Below are 22595 nucleotides of genomic sequence, written 5' to 3' on the forward strand. Positions count from 1 at the left end.
TGATTTGTGATATAAAATTCTTTGTCAAAAACATTACAGAAGAGACCAATGGGAAATTATAAGCTGTATTGCTGGGCAAAGAATTAAAGAAGGTGTAGAAAAATGTCCACAAAATGTATGACATGAGATCCAACCAAGTGAATTCATGGGAAGAGAAGCCATCAATGAAGTCATAAAACAGATAATAAATACATGTAAAATGAAACAATTTCCAGTGTTTTTTTATAATAATCTCTTCTCATTCTATATTATAGTGGCACCTCCATGTTTGCGCTATTTTTAAGACATCAGGAACCATTGAACTATTTAAGAAAACAGAAATGGCACTCTAGATGAAACAGCTAGAAAGCAGTTTACCTGAAAAAAGATCTAGTGTTTTTAGTGGACAGTAGGCTCAATATGAGTCTATTGCATAATATAGTAATCAAAATGGTTAACAAAATTATAGGCTCCGTTAATAGGGATGTAACATCCTGGACTATCAGAGATGATGGGCCTATTGTTCTCTGCCCCACTAAAAAGACATCTGGAGTATTGTGTTCCCTTCTAAAGACCACATTTTAAAAGGGCATTGATAAACAGGAGTTCATCCAGAGGAGGGAAAATATAAAGGACCTGGATATCATGGTAGCAACTGTGGATCAGAAAAGTGAGAAATTCCACAAAATATATTTTTGAGCCCTTTTTATTACAAGAGCCTCTCCATTCTACTGTTTCTTCCTTGGGCTGAATCTGCTTTATTTTATCACTGCTACATGCTGCAGTATCTAGAGGTCTAATTCAGTTTCTCAGTTCTGCTGTTTTCCTGTCTAGCATTGCACTCTCCTAACCCCTCTTTTTCCAATCTTCTTTCCTCTTACTAGGGATACCACAGAATTCTCAAAATTAGATACCCAAAACGATGGTAAGGATTTTCGATCAGTATTTCCCAGTCGATGTGTTCTAACCATCAAGTGATCACAAAATTAAATGTTCTCTCTCTCATTTACCTGCTTTCTTTCTTTTTGCTTCCCTTCTCTACTTCCTCTCCTCTGAATAGCCTTTGGTAGTGTTCATCATGAGGAGGGCTAGAAAATGTTTGGAAGCACTCCTCTGAATAAAATGTGGAAAATCAATGATCACTTTAGTTTAGCTCAAAAACAAAACAAAACAAAACAAAACAACAACTAAGAACAAAAAAACCCAAATCTCTTTCCATTAGTGCAAAAAAGTTTTTGGTTTTCAAGGAGACAACTCTATTTTGCCCCTGAACTCAGAACTCCAGATTCGAGTGCCAGTGAGGAATTCAACATGACAGGACATGAATTGTGTTGCATTAATAATTCACACCTGCTGTAGTGGGTAGCTTCTCAACCAATGTGTCATGTTGTGATTGCCAAATGACTTTCTTCAAACATACAAATATATTTACACAAGTTACTTAATGAACGGTATTGCAGTCACCACTTGGGAGATTGCCATTATTCAAATTACTCTTTCAATTTCTGATGCTTAATTTAATGTTAACCAACATTCTGAGCCTCATGCTGAGTGACAGGGAATTAATCTACATCAAAATCACATAGGTTCTTTCCAGCTCTTCACTGGGCTACAGGACTGATATCTTACTGTCAATCCAAGAATAGGGTTTGGAGGAGGCAGAGCTTGGAGATGTAGGCTGATCCATCTTTTTCTGGTAAAATACAGCACATTGTGGAATGAAACAAACTGGAAGAAAATTTCACCATACCCGGCCTCTGAGCAGCTCATAAGCAGTCACTCCCAGGGACCACCAGTCAACAGCAAAGGAATATCCTGTTTGCCTTCTTGAGTTGAACATCTCTGGGGCTAGAGGATACAGAAACATGAACTAATGATTACTTCTGAGTTCCTGATAAATGAATAGATCCATTGATACTGCTATGTCTGCATGTCTGCATCAAATTTGCCCTCATGGAAAGAAAATGTTCCTAGATATAAGTTAGATTCTCTCCCTCTATTCATAATTACAGCCATTCCCCCCACCCCCATCTCCTGACCAAATTATCTTTGTTGTTTTTTCTCACATAAAAAGCAAAATCAAAACCAATAAAGTCTTAGTCTTGGTTATCGGCTGGCATCATCCCCAACCTCAATGTGTGAGAGCAGCCATGATGAGTACAGATTACCATCATCTCATAAGTTCCTGATTTTATTGCTTTCCATCAATGCAGCCTGTCATATAGTCTCCAAAACATCACTGGGTTCACACTAGAAAAACTTCTGGGTTGGTAGGACTAGCTAGACTTGTGCTCTACTGTCACAGCCTCTGGGAATCCACAACAGCTTGCTGAAGCACCAAGGGACTTGAGTGGAGAAATAATAGGGAAACTGGCTCCATTTAGGGAGTACTTTAAGGTTTACAAAGAGCTTTCTTTGAAACAACTGCTGAAAGCTAGGGAGTCAAGTATCACCATCTCCATTCTTGAGATGAGAGTATCTGTGATCCAAAGAGACTAGCATTTCTCCTGTAGATGGAAGAGAATTGAGAACAAGAAGGCAGCTCTAGATATGGGCGTTCTTCAAAGCCTTATTGTGTGCTGGGTAAACTGAGAGGGTTGGTGCTATTTTGATCAGGTAATCATTTTTAAGAACTACAGGTGACTGATTTTTATACATGCTGAAGTCATTTAGCCAAGTTGTTCAGATCTATTTTTTTTCCCTAACAGTTTCTAAGTAACCTTTATTTCGCCATGATAAAAGATACTGGAATCCACCCCAGAAAGGTTGTTTGATGGACTGAGCCAAACTTTCCTGCTCTAGATTGCAAAAGTAAAAATGTAAAACAAAGGGCTACAACACCTCCTGCCATGACCAAAATTTTAAAAATTCCTTACCTAGTCTCAAAAGCAGAAAGCAGCTTCTGCATAAAGAGGGGAGGAGTGGGAAAAATGAATTTCTCCTGGAAGAAAAGTACCTGGTAACTTGGCCTACCTACCCTTCAAGACATTACTCTGTGATGTCATTGGTCCTCTTTTGAAAAACGAAGGACTAACAATCTACCTCCTTTTCATAGGTGATTCTATTGATTAGGGTTCTAAGAGGAGGAAAGCTCCCTCTACCAATGTATCTCAGCCATTGTTCTTAAGTGGCCTCAGGCATTGAGAGCTTGAGTGACTTGCCCAGTGTTACATAGCTACTGTGTAATAGTAGAGACATGAACCCTGGTTTTTCCAAAGAAGAGACCGGTTGTCTGTCTGCTATATCACACAGGCATAAAGAACCCAAGCAAAAACAAGAAGGCTAAAGGGTGGACTCTCAATCAAGAAATATGGAATGTGGCCCTGGAATTATGTCTTCACTGAAGGATTAGTTAAGCTTCCTTCCCCAGCTTTAGTCCTGTAGAAAAAAGATAAGATACACCACTTTTTTTTTAAATAAAGTAAGTTAGACATATATTGCATATAATCTAAGCCAAGAGAGAGAGAGAGAGAGAGAGAGAGAGAGAGAGACAAAGACACACACACACACACAAAGAGAGAGAGAGAGAGAGAGAGAGAGAGAGAGAGAGAGATTGGGAGGAAGGGAGGCAGAGAGAGACTGTCTCTTTTCAACTTTCTCACCATGGAAACCAAGCCCAGACCTTAGCATCTTGAAAACCTTAGAGACACATGCCGCTCCTGAAAATGACAGTTTGAAATGTAGCAAACATGAGCAAATGGGCTTACCAGACCTCTTTGTTCCTCCTTTTTTATTAGTTTTATTTGAGCACCAGAGTCTAGGATAGAAATGGGCTGAATTATATGCATTCATTTGTTTCAGCCATGACAAAAAGGATTTATTTCATCAACTGGTATTTGGAAGCTGTGATATTGTTGGATTCTAAAATTCCATAAAGTGAGGCTCATTTTTCTCCAGTAAAATGCTCTTTCTAGCTGCTTTGGAGAATGGAGCTATTTCTCTCTCTCTCTCTCTCTCTCTCTCTCTCTCTCTCTCTCTCTCTCTCTCTCTCTCTCTCTCTCTCTCTCTCTCTCCCTCTCTCTCTCCCTCTCCCTCTCCCCTCCTTCTGTTCCTCTTCCCCCATTCCTCCCTCTGTCCCTCCCCCACTTATTCTGTGCCATAGGTAAATAAAGAAGAAAATGAAATATCAAAGGAAATAAATGAAATAACACTAGGAAAGTATGCTCTTTAAGTTTATTCTAAAAACTTCCCTCTGTGACTGGCTGTGCAGTCTACTCACCTTCCCTGCTCACCCAGGAGGGACCTCTGTCCCCTTTTCCTGGCCTCAACTCTTTGCCCAGAGGTTCATTGAGGGTATATTATCTGTCTCTGCATTATTTTTGCTACTGTTAAGTATTTGCTGTTGAATTGAATTGTTTAGAGATCCTCGGATAAAACTGCAGCATGGCTGCTGGGGAGGTTCTCCTCTGGGCACATGGTAATGTTACATAAATGCAAAATGACAAGGGCAAGAGTAGAACAAAGCTCTGGATCCTGGAATCTAAGAAAAAAGGCTATAGGAGGCATCCTACAGAGTAGAGAATGTCTCTGCTTAAGACTGTTTCTGGTGAGGATAAGCCAAGAAGCAGAGTAGGAGATCCTTATTTCACCATTCAAATATCTGTTAATAGCAAGTCTGTTTACTCCCTCTGCTAACACAGACCACAACCCCATAGGAATTTGGGAAAGGGGCTTTAAGAATATTTCTGGTGAAGCTAGTTGGCTTAATGTATAGAGAACTAGGCCTGGAGTTAGGAGGACCTGGGTTCAATTGTGATTCAAATTCTTCCCAGCTGTGTGACCCTGAGCAAGTCATTTATCTCCCATTGCCTAGTCCTTACCACTCTTTTGTCTTGGAACCAATACACAATATTGATTCTAATATAGAAGGTAAGGAGTTTGTTTTGTCTTATTTTTTAAAAGAATCGATACAAGTATTAGTTCCAAGATAGAAGAGCAGTAAGGGCCAGGAAATGGGGATTAAGTGACTTGCCCAGAATCACATAGCTAGGAAATGTCTTAGGCCAGATTTGAACCCAAGTCTTCCAGTCTCTATGTCTGGCTTTCAATCAACTGAGATACCTAGTTGCCCCACTTATATCATTTCCAAGATAGAAGGTAAGGCTTTTTTTTTAAGAGGGACAAAAGAGTTTTTGTGGAGGAAAAAAATCATCACCCAGAGAACAACCTAATGATGAACTTTTAAAAGCTTAGCTTGACTTATTCTTAGTCAAAAAATGGACATGTGGGTCATTGTTTAGAGGTCATGCAGAACAAAACATGTAGCAAAATACAATAAATTCAATTGAGAAGACATGGATTCAAATCTTACCTCTGCCACTTATATACTGACTGTGTGAGTTTGGCAGAGGCATTGACTTTCTGCCTCATTTTCCAAATTTGTGAAAGGGATTTTAACAAGGTCCCTTCCAACTCCAAATCTATGATCCTATTAAACCCCCCTTATATGAATTTTATAATAATGAAAAAAATGTTAAATTGACTAGAAATAGTCAACCATCCTCATTTCTTATAGCATGATGTGGCAGATAAAACACTAGTATTTGAGTCAGAAAGACTTGGATTAGAATCCCTTCTCATATACTTATTTGCTCTGGGACTCTAGCAAAGCCACTTCCTCTCTCTTAGTCTAAGTTTCCTCATCTGTAAAAATAAAAATAATGATATCACATACGTCACAGAGATGTTGTGAGGATTTCATTTGAGACTTGAGGGAACAAGTACAAACCTTGAAGTATTTCTATAAATGTGAACTATTGTCATCTTGTTTTCATTTTTCTTCTCCATAGAATTCATAAATGGTCCTTGGACAAGTCAAAAGGCTGTTATTATTCTTTTGTATGTTTAAAATTCTATAGGCTATTGCCCAGAGTGACAAAATAATTGCTTTTTGTTGTTGAAGAAAAGTGCTAGGATATGAACTCATACTATGATTCACTTTGTCTCCAGTAGTAGAAAGGACATCGGCACGCTATGTATCTCTTTGTTTCCACATGGCTCTAGTTTCTTCTACTAGGTCTCTTTATTTTTTAAATCTGCATTCCCTGAACCCTGGAGATGACGAGTGGGTGTCTACCCCAAACATGTGAAGATATCCCCCTTTGGAATGGGCTGAAGAGAACCATTTGTCCCAAAGACCATGGACATCTATTAGACATATGGCTCTTGCATCTTTATGAATCCATGTTATGTTTGGGCAATGATGATAACAATGGTAGTTATCTTTATCATCCTCCTCATCGTTATCATTAGAGACAGCATATCATGGTAGAAATAGAGAATCAAGACCTGATTCACATCCCTTCTTTGACACCTTGTTGTTGTTTGTTCTTCATTTTCCATCAGGACCATTGATGTCCCAATGTTGGAGTAAAAGAGTGGATGGTGGGGGATGACTTGTGCATGAATTGGATTTAAGTGAGGCAGAGTGGCACAAAGCCATCAGTCTCACTCTCTCTTCCAGGCATCAAAGTCTAGTGGCAAGACAAAAGTCAGGATGACTGGTGATGGCCAGTGGTGCAGGAGATGGCTTTGGCATCTTCCATGTCTGACCAAGCTCTAATTGCTCCATAGCGCCTGCTTCTGCTGGCTCCATGGTCTTTGGGACAAATGGTTCTCTTCAGCCCATTCCAAAGGGGGATATCTTCACATGTTTGGGGTAGACACCCCTCTAACTCATCAGCAGGTTTGAGGTCTGTCCGTGACTCTCATCCTCATTTAACCTGCCTGCCAAGATATTGGGGTATAGCCCACAGGACATGCTGTAGCTTCTTGGGGCCATAGGTGATAGTTGGGCCAAAGATGAACACCAAAGGTGGGTGAGCTGCCCTGAAAAAGTGCTAGTCTTTCCTGAACACTCCATGCACCCAACCTTTGACATCCATTAGTTGTGTAGCCCTAGACAGATCACTTAACTACTAAGATTATAAATTGTAGAACAGATGCTATTCTGAAAGAGCAGAGAGTTTCCTCATTATGAGTTCCCTGGGCCAATGGAATCCCAGTCTGGGGGAAAAAAGTTGTTTTGATCTTACCAAACATACTCCAAATTAATTCTTTGCCTCGGTGAGATAGTCTAATGCCGCAGTTTTGTACCTTGCTGACAGCTAGTGCTCCAGGGATAGCCAGGCACAGGTCCTGCCATCATTTAGTCTCCGGACATTCAATTGAACAAATAATCCTCCCTGAACTTGGCTGCTCTGAGTTTCTCTGCCAAGGTCTAATCACTGCTTATGTGATTGACAACCAAATTCTCAGAGGAGAAAAAGAAAATGATCAGGCTACGGAACAGAGGTGACAGGCCTTCAGGGGAAGCAGCACCATCCATGCAAATCACCCTGGCTGGCACTGACAATAATACTCATAATTTGCATAGGCTGGGGACTGACTTCATTAAGAGGCACCCGTGTGTGGTCTACACCAGCGGCTGCAGTGGCTTCTTCTGATGCCCTGGGAGTGTCCACTGGGAAGTTACACTAGTGTTTCTCAAGATTCTTCAGGGGATCTCTGGGAATGACCATCAATTTTGAATGGAGACTCAGAGACTATTGGCAGGGTAGGACAGTCCATTCCAGAGGTCAGCCCCTAACCACCTCTCAGCTTTTACCTCTGACCCTGATCCTCACAGGCCCCAGAGACTCGCTCCCTAACTCAATCACTGCCCAGGCTTTCTGCATCACAAACATCTGACCCAATGTACTTGCCAGGCTAATAAAAGTAATGGTCATAACAAGGATGCCTGGCATTTATGCAAAGCTTTGTAATTTACAAAGTATGCTTTATAGACATTAGCTCATTTGAACCCAGATTTCGCATTTGTTTTCTCCCCTAGTCTTTTCTGTTTATTAGCCTTCCAGGGTTTTCAGGGCACGAGGATCATAATTATAATAGTTAATAAATATAATATATATATAAACACATTAAGGTTTACAAAAAGCTTAACATACATTATCTTATTTGCTTCTCTCAAAAGCCCTGTGAGCTACTACAGGTATTATTATCCTCATTTTATGGAAGGGGAAACTGAGTCTCAGAGAGGTTAAATAATTTGTTCAGCTTTCCAGATTAAAAAAAAACAACACACCTTACCTTCTGTCTTAGAGTCAATGCTGTGTATTGGTTCCAAAACAGAAGAGTAGTAAGGGCCAGGCAATGGGGGTTAAGTGACCAGCCCAGAGTCACATAGCTAAGAAGTATCTGAGACTAGATTCAAACCTAGGACCTCCCATCTCTAGGCCTGGCTCTCCATCCACTGAGGCACTCAGCTGCCCCTTTCCAGAGGTACTAATTCTGGCTCTAGAGAGGCAGAATTCAACTCCAAGTCTCTCCTGACTCCAGATCTGCATTCTTTCTCCTATGCCACATAAAATCAAGGACAGAGGATGGCTAAGAAAGCCAGGTCTACCGAAGGGAGGTCCTAGGTTCAAATCTGGCCTCAGACACTTCCTAGCTATGTGACCCTAGACAAGTCACTTAACCTCCATTGCCTAACCATTAATGCTCTTCTGCCTTAGAATCAATACACAGTACCAATTCTAAGATGGAAAGCAAATGTTAAGAAATTTTTTTAAATTAAAAAAAAAATCAAGGACATTTAAAGAAGTTTTCCTATTAACTATAATCCAATCACCCAAAACCAATATTATGACTTTTAAAGAAGAGGGGAGGTAGAAGAAAGTTTTTTAAATAGTGAATTTGCCCATCTGGCATTTAAAGCTCTTTCCAACCTGGCTCTGACCTCTCTGTCTTTCCATCCTTGTACATTTTATGCCTTTACATGCTCTATAGACAATCCAGGTTGAGTTTCCTGCTATTCTGCACCCATATCACACCATCTCCTAGTTCTGTGCCTCTGCATTGGCTGTGGCACATGCCAATTCTGTCTTCAGTCTCACCGTTATCTTTTGAAATCTCTAATTTCCTTCAAAGTTCAAGCATCACCATTGATAAGAAGCTCATCCTGATCCATCCAGCCACTTGTGTTTTCTCCCCACAAATAAATTTGTGTCTATTTGCATCTATTTATATATATATACTTAAATGTTATCTCTTCCAATTGAATCGAGCTCTCTAAAGACACACACTATTTTATTTTTGTTTTTGTATGCTGAGGGGTCTAACACAGCTCTGGGCACACCCTTAATAAATGCTAATTAAATGACAGTATGCCTGAACCAATAATAGGGTTGTTACTTTGCATTTCTAGAAAGAAACAGCATGTGAAGGAAGGTACCAGGTTTCAAACTATTACAAAGCAGTAATCATGAAAATAATATGATCCTGGCTAAGAAATAGCATGGTGGATCAATGCAATAGACTAGGTACACAATACATAGTAGTAAATAACCATAGTAATATAAAGTTTGATAAACCCCAAAATTGCTGGGAAAACTAGTTTGGCAGGAACTAGGCACAGACCAACATCTCACACTATATTTCAAGACAAGATCAAAAGGGAAAAATTATTTAGCTATAAGGAGTGTGTAAGAATTAAAATGTGTTTTGTTCAAATTAAGAGTTATAAAAGTTGTCGTGGTTGCCATTTATAAAAATTTACTCTTAAGTCACGAGGCTGTTAGTAGCTTTAGTAGCTTCATTACAGCAAAGTAGAGATAGTAAAGAAAGGGAAATGTAGGAAGGCAATGGGGAATATTGCCTAGCTAAACATCCTATAATTGCCAATCCAACTCCAACAAAGGCTTCCTCAGGTCCCAATCTCCAACCAGGAGTCACAGTAGTCTCTTCAGCAAGAGTCTTACTAGTGCAGAATCAATCTCCAATGCAGTCTCCAACACAGAGTGCATCCAACTGCAGAATTTTGAGGCTACAGTCACTTGGAAAAATGCTCTAAACCACTAGTGATTAGAGAAATGCACATTGAAATAGCCCTGAAATGCCACTTCATACCAATCACAGTGGCTAACATAATAGAAAAGGAAAATGACAAATGCCAGAGAGAAGTAGAAAAAGTGGGGAACTAATAATGCACCATTGGTGGAGTTGTGAACTCATCCAACCATTTTGGAGAACAATTTCAAACTATGCTCAATGGGCTATAAAAGTATGCTCTATATTACCAGGGCAGCTAGCTGGCTCAGTGGTTAGAGTGCCAGACCTGGAAATGAGAGGTACTGGATTCAAATCTGGTCTCAGATATGTCCTAGCTCTGTGACCCTGGGCAAGTCACTTAATCTTGATTTCTTAGCCCTTACCGCTCTTCTGCCTCAGAAATGATACTTAGTATCGATTCTAAGACCCTACACCTATCACAATGGCTAACATAATTAAGAAAAAAATGTGCATACCATTTGGCCCAGTAATATCACTACTAAATATCTATTCAAAAGTGATTTTAAAAAGGACCTATTTGTACAAGAACATTTATTCCAATGTTTTTGTGGTAGTAAAGAATTAGAAATTGAGGGGATTTCCATTACTTGGGAAGTTGTGGCTTATGATTGCGATGGAATACTATTATATTATAAGAAATGATGAACCAGATGGTTTCAGAAAAACTTGGAAAAACTTATGTGAACTGATGCAAAGTAAAATTAACAAAACCAGGAGTACATTGTATACAGTAATAACAATATCGTAAGAATGATCAACTGGGAAACACTTAGATACTCTGTTCAAAACAATTATCCAAAACACTTCCAAAGGACCTATGATGAAAAATGCTATTCACTTTCCAAGACAGAACTGATGAATTCTGAATGTAGATTGAAACAAACTTTTCTTCAACTTTATTTTTTCTGGCTTATTTGTGTGTTTTCTTTTACAACATGGCTAATATGAAAATATGTTTTTCATGACTTCATCTATAATTGATATCATTATTGCTTGCTTCTCAAGGGATAGTGAAAGTAGCAGGTTAGAAAGGGAAAGAATTTGGAACTCAGAAGTTTAGACAATGAAAATTTTAAAAATTTACATGTAATTGGTAAATATTTAATGAAAAAATATATTTAAAAAGCTAACAACAGTCACAGATTAGCTTGTAAAAGGATTAATATTCTACAGCTGACAAATGCTAGAAGGGGTTTTAATAACACGAAGAGCTACATTTAATAACACAAAGTTTAATAACATAAAGAGTAATCAGGAAATATTCAATTGCATAACCAATAATCAAAGAAATTCCTACCCATATAAGGTTTGGTGCCAGCAACAGTGGTGATTTGCATTTCCTTGGTCAGCATGGCAGCAATGTTGAAGTCTGTAATGTGCACATGTCCTAAGGAAAAGAAAAGAGCCAAGGTCAATGCTTAGGGTCATCTGTTGGCATCATGTCTTTACAGAGGCTGAACCCTGAACCTGGACCACTCTCTCCCTCTTCACATCAGTCTCTTGGAATCCTTAGCCCTTTCCAAGCTCAACTCAAGTGCTTACCTCCTACATGAGGCTAGATGTAAGTGGCCTCTCTCACTGAAATTATCCCACCTTTACTTCATAAGTATTTCATATATGCTTATGGAGTAGGTATATACTAAACAGAGTATATATTATGGAGTATAGAGTAAGGGAAGGAGGACTTCTCATCTCTCCAGAAGTCCTCCAACATAGAGCAAGGGTAAATGGAGTCTTGGGGATCTCACCCAAACTAACCTCTACCTAATTCATTCCTGGCTCTAGAGTTATCCAGTGGATATTTAGATAATGAGAAATATTAATAAATTTGCAATCATGTTCTCATTAACCAATAAGCATATCTTAGTGATAACTTAGTTCTCCATACATTAAAATCACTGAACATATATAATTTGTTATAAAGTAAAAACAATAAGAAAGTAAAGACAGATGTAACTATAATACTTTGGCTATGATCAATGTCAAACTCAAATCCTCGATTATAATAGTAGATGACTTTTCTTCCCTTATCTGGCAACAACCTCACACCATTCAGTACATTCCAGACACTGGTCACAGTCACTTAAGAATCTTTATAATTCTCTTCCCGATAACGGTTAAATTCAATAACTAGAAATAAGCCAGATTTGTCTCTTTTCTTTCTGTTCTCATTAGTAATCATAGGAAACAGTCTTTTCAATATACATTGTACTGGTCAGCTAATCACAAAATCTTCATAATATCTTTTTAAAAATATATAACCCTTACCTTCCATCTTAGAATCAATACTTTGTATTGGTTCCAAAGCAAAAGAGTGGTAAGTGGTAGGCCATAGGGGTTAAGTGACTTGTCTGGGTCACAGGGATAGGAAATGTCACATTTCCAGGATTTCCCATCTCTAGGCCTGGCACTCAATCCTCGGAGACACCTAGTCGCCCCCACCATCACATAGCCTATCGGTGAATGACCCAGGTAAGACTAGAAACTGCAAATCTGCATTTTGTAGAGGGAGTTCCCAAAACCAATAAAATCACAGGTTTAGCCCCCAAAAAAGGTAGTTAATATTTGTTGCTGTACTGCTAATTCATATTGAGCTGATTTACATTGGAATTCCACTAGGACCCCAACCCCCTTTTATATTAACTGTTTTCTAGGTATGTTTTATTTTTTGATCCAAGGGCAGGGATTTATACTTATCCTTATTAAATTTTACCTGACTCTAGACTATTGGATCTTTTTAGATCCTTATTTTGATCTCCAAAGTGTTCATTTCAACCCAGTCATTGATAGCCTAGTGCCAAAAACAGATACTTTAGGCACTTTACTAGAAACCTTAGAACAGATCCCTTGGACACTCTACTAAAGACTTCAATCCAATTCTACACCAATCTGTTTATTAACATTCTTTTTTTCTTTTTTATTGTCATGCAAAACACTTCCACACTGGTCACTGTTGTAAAAGCAATCTCATATATAACCTAAACCCCAAAATAAAACCATAAATATACCGATGTGAAAGACAACTCCAGCAGTTCTTTCTCCGGAGGTGGAGAGCGTTCCAGGTAATGAATCTTTCAGGATTATTCCAGATCATTGCATTGCTGAGAGTAGCCAAGTTTTCACAAGTAATCTTTGTCCAATATTGCTGAATTAACATTCTTTAAATCAGGTCAGTCAACTAGCAGGGAAGAGTGTGTGTGCATGGGAGTGGGGGTGTGGAGAGGAGGGGAGTTAAATATTATTTAAAGATCTGATTGCCTGGTATTGCTTTTTGAAGGAGCCCAATTTTCATAACTGGGGCTAAAAAGAAAGTAACTTCTTGCCAAGAAATAGTACTTTTGTTTTTCTTCTTTTTTTGTAGCTTCATTGTAGCTTTCTTTGTCAGATAGGTTTGGAAGGAATATTGTGGACATATAAATATTGTAGCATAATGTACAGAAATCTGGTCTAGGAATCAGGAAGAGCTGAATTCAAGTTCTGCCTTTAATATATGTTAACTTATAACACTAGGTAAAGTCACTTAACCTCTCAAATGCCCCCAACTTATTCTCTAAGATTATACACTGATAATCTTCATTGGTAGAGTACATTTTTCCCTTAGACTACCCTATAGTGAATAAAAGAAACCCCAAATCTGTACCAAAAATAGCCCCAAAGCTCCCCAAAACCCAAGTCAGAAATTTTGCCATCAGAGCTGGATACCTTACTATAGTGTCCCTAGTCTTCTAGGGTCCCATCATTCTAGAGATATGTAGGGTATTAAACTTGTAACAACCATAAAAGGAAACAATATTAAGGTAGAAATGGAGGCAGAAAAATCTGAGACTCTGTTAGCTTCATGTCTGGAAATGGTATCTTATCCACAAGACCTCAACTTGTTGACATTTCTATTTGTTTGTGTTTGTGATGTCTCAATGCGTTATCCTCAATATGGGGAAAAAGAATTGATTGTTTTCCTTTATGGCAGTTTAAATTGATCATGTCAAACATCTCTGTATGTTCCCTGAGGGCTCGGAAGATTCTATTCCAGGTAAATCTCATTGCCTCTCCCAATTTGGCATTCATTATTGATTTTATTTTATGAAGGCAACAACAGAACGAGTGGTTATATTTTTTAAAGGAATAAAAATAAAACTTAATTGTGACCAACATCTGAGGTGACTTTGAATTATCATTTAGCTACGTGTGATCTCTAGAAAGGGGTGTGTTGATAAATGTTCAACAACTAACTCTCCAAATAAAAAAAGCATACTCATGAAATACTTTTAGATTTCATCTGAATTAACATTTTTTCCATTATTTTCTTAAATTTAGACAATGAGCAAAATGACAAATTGAGTCCTGATTTGTAGGTTTTGTTGACTTCTAAGGTGTAAATACTCACACTGAAAATTTAACCATGGACTTCCAGGGCCCCTTCCAACTTTTAAGTCTCATAATTCTGTGCTGTAATTTTGTAGTTCAGTCATTTTTTAGACATGTCTGACTCTTCATGACCCCATTTGGAATTTTCTTAGCAAAGATATTTGAGTGGTTTGCCATTTCCTTCTTCAGGCCTTTTGACAGATGAATAAACTGAGGGAAATAGGGTTAAGTGACTTGCCTAGCATCACAATGTCTGAAGTCAGATTTGAACTCAGGAAGAAGAGTCTTTCCTGGCTCTAGGTCTGGTGTTCTACTCAATGCATTATCTAACTGCCCTTGTGGTATAATAGCAATTTAATTTAAATATATCAATAGGATCCCAGGTATTATCATGGTGCATTGGAAAGAAAAAGACAAATATTGTATTTGTAGTCAGAGGATCTGGGTTTAAACCTTTGGTTTTGCACCCCTGGAATCTGCATGATCTTGGACAAATCACTGGCCCAATCTCTCTGGGTCTTACTTTCCTCAACTGTAAAAAGGAGAAGGATGGAAGAAGAGAGGCAATGTAGCATTGTGGATAAGACAATGAATTATAAAGTCAGGAAGATCTGAATTTGAATCCCATCTCAGGCACTTTCTAGATGACACAAATATTAAATAAGTCACTTAATTTCTCTGGGCCTCAGTTTCTTTATCTGTAAAAGAAGGAGGTTGAATTGTCTCTTGCCTTTCTATGTATCCCTAGTGCTTAGTACAGTGCCTGTCACATACTGGGTGCTTAATAAATGCTGACTTACTGACCAACTGGTTTGTAGAGACCCTTTCTGAGTCTACATCTCTGATCCTATGAATCAATGACCTTGAATGTCCTTTCCATCTATAAATCTATGACTCCTGGATTATTACTAATAAGTTGCTCTTGGATGCCTTATTATGGTACATTAAGGTGTGAAATGAATACTTTATGCATTGGTGGAAGGGATACACAGACCAATTATATCACAAATATTCTGAAGTCCGAGCTAAGGTGAAATATTATTTTGTAGTCAATTCTTGGAGTCTCTCTTTCAAATGCATTCAAAATGCTTTCTGATCCAATGGTCTTCCAAGCGTTCTTCAGAGGAAGATGAGACAAAGGAGGCAGAGGTCCTTCCAAGAAATGGGGTCTTGAAAAGTTAAAGAACTTGCCTGAAAGGGATAATTTTACAAAGTGATTGTTTTTGTTTAGTCATATCTGACTCTTTGTGACCCCATTTGGGGTTTTCTTGGCAAAGATCCTGGAGTGGCTTACCATTTCCTCCTCCAGCTCATTTTATAGATGAGGAAACTGAGGCAAGCAGGCTTAGGTGTCCTGCCCAGGGTTACATAGCTAGTAAGTGTCTGAGGCCAGATTTGAGCTCAGAAAGAGGAGTTTTCCTGACTCAAGGCTCAGTAATCTATCGACTGCACCACCTAGCTGCCTTTAATGAAAAACAATGAGAAAACGGGGCTAGAAAAAGCATGTGACTTGGCTCAAGCCACATAGCTATTAAGTTGAATAAACAATACTCAAATCCAGGTTTTATGAATCCAAATCTGATCCTCTTTCCAGCCCACCACACAGAGCTTATATCTTTTATCAGTGCATTAGTTCTCAATGTGAAAGTCATCAGGCTTCCTCAGGCAGTCTCTGGCCTAATGCGAGTCATGGAAAAATGTACCATTTTAAAAATTGAATTTTCTATTGCATGTTTGAATATACATTTTTAAAAGTCAAAAAAAGATCACTTAAAAAGTACCTGAAAGTAGGGTGTATGGTATATCGTAGGAGCTTAATAAATGTTTGTTGGCTGACTGAATAAGGTAGCCATCATATTGGTTTTCTAAGATTGCTATTTAGGCTTTTATTTGTGGATATTTTGCTAATTTTTCATCAAGCCTCAGAGTAACAGAGATCCAAGATTTTTGTATTGTCCTTGACTAGACCTATGCTTTTATCAGGCTAGGGAACTCTGGGTAAGGAATGTCGTCTATCATGGCTAATCAATACTTGCTTTGCAACTTTTAGTCTTAAAGGGTTGTGTGGGGGTACTGAGAGATTAAGGGATATGGATCTTAGTATAAGATGCAGTACCTGAACCATGTCCTCCTGACTTGGAAGTGAGCTCTCTATCTCCAATGTCATAAGAGCCTCTGATTCACAATAATTCAAAAGAAATCATCCTCAAGAAAAAACCAAATGGATGAAAAATGCCTATTGTTCAGCCTAAGATGTGCAGCTGGATGGCCCGGCTATTAAGTTAGAACAAAAGTACTTATTTCTGGGACAGGCAAATGCAGAAGGATAATGAGTTGGGTCCAAAATTGAATATGGGCAAAGGGGCAAACTGTATTTTATAGTGCATAGTGCTTTTAATAATTCCAAGCAGCTTTCCAACGCAAAACTCCTCTGTTCTGATTGTGCCAGATGGTGATGAATGATGGGACAATGCAATCTCCAAAGAATCAAATTGTTGGTGACCCAAAGGGTAATGTATAGGGACATACAGGGGACAGGACATTTAAATTGCAGCACATTTCCAATGTCGACCTTCATGCAAGAAATATTGTAAGGGATGTCATTAAGGAAACATATAATTGGAAAGGACTGACCATGAAGGGGAAAATGGAGGAAAAAAGTACTACTTTGAAAACTAGATTTTCTACTGCAGGTTTGAATGTACATTAAAAAAATTACAAAAAGGATAACTTAAAAGTACCCTAAAGATTTTTCTACTAGCAGTAATGCAATGATGTAGAACAACTCTGAGGGACTTATGAGAAAGAACTCTATCCACATTCAGAGGAAGAACTGTGGGAGCAGAAACACAGAAGAAAAACAACTGCTTGATCACATGGGTCGATGGGGATATGATTGGGGATGTAGACTCTAAACAATCACCCTAGTGCAAATATTAATAATATGGAAGTAGGTCTTGATCAATGACACATGTAAAATCCAGTGGAATTGCATGTTGGCTATGGGAAGGGGTGTGAGGAGGGAGGTGAAAGAACATGAATCTTGTAACCATAGAAAAATATTGTAAATGAATTAAATAAATAACATTTTCTATTAAAGAAAGTAAAAAATTAAATTAAAAAAAGTAGCCCAAAGGATGGTGTCTGGTATATAGTAGGTGCTTAATTTTTTTGATTGATTGATGAAAAAGGTAGTTAAAATATTGGTTTTCCATATTGGTGAAGAATAGCATATAACCTAAAGTATCTGCACAGGTATCCATAAAACTGAAAGGCATGGAGGAAGGGTTTCATTATGGGAGGATACAAACACACCTGGCACAGGATTGAGGAAATGGGTAAAGACTGTGATGTGTAATTAATCATAGTAGCTTCATCCACATCAGTGAGATCACAGATATGAGTTCAAACCCTTGATTCAGACACTTTCTAGCTGTGTGATCCTGGACAAGTCACTTAATTTCAGTCTTACTTTTCTCATCTGTAAAATGGAAATAATACTAGCACCTACCTTGCAAAGTTGTTGTGAGAAGCAAATGAGATAATGTATAGAAAGTGCTTTGCAAACGATTAAGTACCATATAAATGCTAGTTATTATTGTTATTATTGAAATCAAGTCTTATATTGACATAGTATAAGACAGATATCAAAATACTTTCAAATATAGTTTCTCATTTCATCTTTAAAAACAAACGAGCAAATTAATCCCTATGAGGCAGGCCATGTAATATTGTCCCTGTTTGGTAGATGAAGAAGCTGATATGCAAAACAAGGGCTTTAATGTTCATTCCATATAAGTTCTTCATTTTACAGAGGAAGAAACAAGCCAAGAGAGAGGAAATGATTTTCCTAGTGGGTGAGAGTTAGAACACAAGACCTGAGAAGAGTCAGATCTTTTCATTACCTCCCATGTCTCCCCTCACAGTGCAGCTGGTCAGGGACCCAAAGTAGCTCCTGAAAACCCTGGCTTGCTAAGGGCTCTTCTGACAGAGAAGCGAATCATCCTGTTCTATTGGGGCTGGGTTGGAGCTTGGATTGCCTTCTGAGCTGCAGCCTTGTTTTCAGTCCTCATTTCCGGTGTAGTTTAACTTCCATGGAAAATGGAATGTGTTCAAGGTCACCTGTTCTACTCACCTGCCATCTGCAGTGTTAGAACAGCATGAAAGATGCATTAGAACATTTCTCTCAGCCACCAGCCAAGGGATTTTTCAAGTGTGAGGGACGTAGTGGGAAAAGCCTTGATCTGAGAATTGGCACCTGAGTTTTCATCCCGAAATGCTTAGTTCTGCCAATTCTGTGAGTAAAATATTCTCTCCCCCTGGGCCTCAGTTTCTTCCTCTGTCAAATGAGAGGATCAGATTAGATGGTCTTTACAGCTCCTCTCAGCTATGACATTCTATGATTCTATAGGATCATTGAACTTGTCATATGCTAGGCAAATCACTTAATTTTGCTGAACCTCCATTTTCTCTTCTGTAAATTGGGGCTATAAATTCCTATATAACTTGTAAGGTTGTGGTAAGGATCAAGTGAAATCATACAGCTTACTTGTGAATTCACTATGAAAAATTTAAAGGGATATACAAATAAAGGGTATATTATGTGGCTGTGAAGCCACCTTGGGTTCCTAGGGTTCATTGGGAAAAGCACTGAAATGGGAGCCAGGAGACTTGGGTTTTAATTCTGACTTTGCCATTTATTACCTGTGTGACCTCTTCTCTAAGCATCAGATGCCTCATCTTTAAAATGAGGGCTTAGACTTACCAATCAATTAATCAATCACCAGACATTCATTAATCCCCTATGAGTCAGGCATTGTGTGAGGGACTGTGAAAACAGTGACAAAAATGAAACAGTCCATTCCCTCTGGAAGCGTATATTCTAAGGGGGAAAGGCAACAGATACTTATGTAAAATGTATTTACAAAATAAATGCATTTTGGGAAGGGAGGCATAAGTGGCTGGACAGAACTAAGGATGATCTCTTGGGCCCCTTCTAGCTCTAAATATATGATCTATGGAAGGCACAGGCAATAGGGTTTAATCTGCACTGATTCTGACTATATATTTATAATGTGTGATATTATATGTCATTTTATAATAATTAATGAGAGTATATTCTTGTTATTTGTCTTTTTTCTAGAAAAGCAAAGCTCAGAATGTTTAAGAATATAAGCTCCTATAAGATCAGGGCAGAGCAAACTCTCTGAAAACAAACTCTCTAGTTAGATTCTCCCTCAGTTCATTGTCTGCTTCAGGTCTGAAACCATTCTGGCTCAGAAGATCCTGCCAGAATTTTTGCCCTGGTCTCATCAAGAAGGATCTCCAGAAGGAGCAGAACCAGGAGAACCTTATACAGAGAGACGGATACACTGTGGCACAATCAAACGTAATGGACTTCTCTACTAGCAGCAATGCAATGATCCAGGACAACTATGAGGGACCTATGAGAAAGAACACTATCCACATCCAGAGAAAGAACTGTGGGAGCAGAAACACAGAAGAAAAACAACTGCTTGATCACATGGGTCGATGAGGATATGATTGGGAATGTTGACTCTAAACGATCACTCTAGTGCAAATACTAATAATATGGAAATAGGTCTTGATCAATGACACATGTGAAACCCAGCGGAATTGTGCATAGGCTATGGGAAGGGGGCGAAAGGGGGGGGGAGGGAAAGAACATGAATCATGTAACTATGGAAAAATATTCTAAATTAATTAATTAAATAGATAAACTTTAAAAAATAAAGAAAACAAAGGAAAAAAACTTCCAGCCAAGCCTTTCTGTGCCAAAGGGAGAAAAGACAAATTGAAAATGTATTTTCCAAAGGCACTATGGAATAATTGGAACTGAATGGGTTCCCGTCTAGCCAGAGAGCAGAGAAGTCTTTGTAATCAAACTTTGGCCATATAATTAATTGGGAAGACAGTACTCAGTCTTCACAGGGTCTATTTTGATGTGAAACCAGCTTGGACACAGCCAAAGAATAAGGAAAAACCAGAGGTGCAAAATTTCCTTCCCAAGGGGACAGGGCCACCATGCATAATTCAACTCTCTCAGAATAGACAGTAATGTGCTGGTACTGGTGTTTGGGGAATAAGGAAATAGCTGAACTTGTAAAAGGTTCTTAGCTTGTCCCCTCAACTTTTCTCATACTACCCCTTCACAAGGACAGTCAAAAAGACAACTGAATGAGGGATAATAGAAAAGTCACAAGATTCATTGTAAGAAAAAAAATCAGGGCACTGGCCCCCAAATTGTGTTAACATTTGGCACAATCCTGAGTAAAAAATAAATTGGTGCTAAGATTTTCACAAATGGAGACTGAATGGCCACATATTTGGGGAGGCAGTGGAGTATGGTGGCAAAATAACTGAACTAGGTATGAAGAGCCATAGCTTCTAGTTCTGGTTCTGCCATTTTTTAGCTATGCGGCTTTGGAAAAGTCACTCAACATCTCTAGTCTCTGTTTCCTTATCTGTAAGGTAGATCTAATAATCTGTGCCTATATTATAAGGCTGTAATAAACAAATGGGAAAACTCATTTAATTTGTGAAGTTATTCCAAAAATATAAAGGGATGTACCAAATAAAGTATGTTATGATTCCTTTGTGGAGAAGGGGTCTACTAGCCCTATCACAATCTACCCAGAAAGCTCAAGTCCAAAAGCCATATATTAGTATTCCTGCTTTCACAATGACCCCAAAGCCACCTTCCAGGCAAACAACTCTTGTGGAATGGATTCTTGACCATTGTCTCTTCAGGTACTACAGCACTCATCTTCTTATTGGTCAAAGCTACTGAAAATCCAGAAAAGAAAGTTCTTGATGCCAAAGTCCCTGGTACCATCAAATGGTTCAACATCAGAAACAGGAGGGAAGGAAATAAGCACTTATTAGACATCTCCTATGTGTATCGCATTTGATTCTCACAATAATCCTGGGAAGTTGGTACTATTAAATATCCCCATTTTACAGTTCAAGAAACTGAAGCAAACAGAAGTTAAGTGGCTTGCCCAGGGATACACAGCAAGTAAGTGTCTGAGGTTGGATTTAAACTCAGATCTTACTGAGTCCAGTCCCAGTGTTCTACTCATTGCACTACTCAGCAGAACAGCTTGATGTAGTTTTTAATCAATGCAAATGAAATTAAAGAAGATAATTACTCTTTGCTTTGCACTCTGCATCCCAAGAACCTCTGGGAGCTTTCCATCTACCCAAGCTGAACTTGTGTCTATGTGTTGTCTCCCTTTTTTAGAATGTAAATACCTATAACATCACTGCTTAGCACAAAGTAATTAATTAATAAATGCTTTTTCTTTGTCTTAAAATTTTATTTGTTTTTTTATATTAAATTACCTGGTTAATTCCCTCCCTGCCTCCTCTCCCCTCATTAGAGAAGGTGTCTCTTTCATTCATTCTTTCATTATGATTAGTGACCTATCTGATTGTGAAGCAGCACAGTTTGTTATATAGAATGCTGGGTTTGAAGTCAAGAGGAACTGGGTTCAAATCCCACCTCAGATACTTATTACTTGTGTATCTCTGGGCAAGCCAATTTACCCTCTCCAGGATTTTATTTTCTTATCTCTAAAGTGAGGGGTTGGCCTTGGTGACCTCTGAGATCTCTTCCAGCTCTTAATCTATGATTCATTTGGCCCAAACTTTAAGAGCATCTTTCTGTCTCTGCTATTGGGTATAAATAAGAAAGCTGCAAGTTTTTTTTTCAGTTCAAACACCTGTATGCTAATTCAATCCATTGCCTAAAAGTATATATTTCATAATTTATTAGCATTAGAAGTAGAAGACTGAGGGGAGGAAGAAAACAAGGAGAAAGGAGGGAGTGGAAATCAATTTGAAAGTGGGAAAAAAATACTCAACCCTTTCCCAACAGGCCATAAATAAATGATTTACCTTGTGTTTTAAAAGGAGAGGTCATATTAAAAACTGATGCTCAGCTCTCGAGGCTCAGGTGTTTTCTGGCAAATTCAGTTTAAAACTCGGATAAATAAATAAAAGAACAATGTATCTCCCTTTGGAGTTCCGTCCCTATTACTAAATCTGAACCTATGCTTTAAATGATTAAGCAGACTTGTAGATGCCAAACTCTTTCATCTAGTGTACCTGGTAATTATGGCCAGAATCTTTTACCACCACATAGGTCCACAGGGGCGTGCACACTTTACATTGCCTCTAGACCATGGGGAAAATTTGAATACTGAAAAACTAAATGGTTAGGGATTATCCTACAAGTTGCACGAAAACAGTTTAGATGATATCATCCAATCACATTTTTCTCATGTATTTAAGATAGAAGTTCATGATTACACTTTTCCAGAGCATCCTATCAAAAGGCACCATTACGTTTTGGGAAGAGGATTAAAATTGGAAGCAGA

General features: G+C 38.4%; 1 protein-coding gene across 1 annotated transcript in view; it reads right to left on the reverse strand.

Moving 5' to 3' along the window:
• The window catches only part of STK32A (serine/threonine kinase 32A), a 96955-nt gene that overhangs the window by 29659 nt on the left and 44701 nt on the right, over positions 1–22595 (reverse strand). Inside the window, exons 4-5 of the mRNA XM_044661801.1 lie at positions 11126–11215; positions 1730–1827 (exon numbers count right to left, since the gene is read on the reverse strand). Coding sequence (XP_044517736.1) covers positions 1730–1827; positions 11126–11215 — 188 coding nt within the window. The remainder of the gene's footprint in view (positions 1–1729; positions 1828–11125; positions 11216–22595) is intronic.

The sequence above is a fragment of the Gracilinanus agilis genome, chromosome 2, assembly GCF_016433145.1.
Source record: "Gracilinanus agilis isolate LMUSP501 chromosome 2, AgileGrace, whole genome shotgun sequence".
Classification (NCBI taxonomy): Eukaryota; Metazoa; Chordata; class Mammalia; order Didelphimorphia; family Didelphidae; genus Gracilinanus; species Gracilinanus agilis.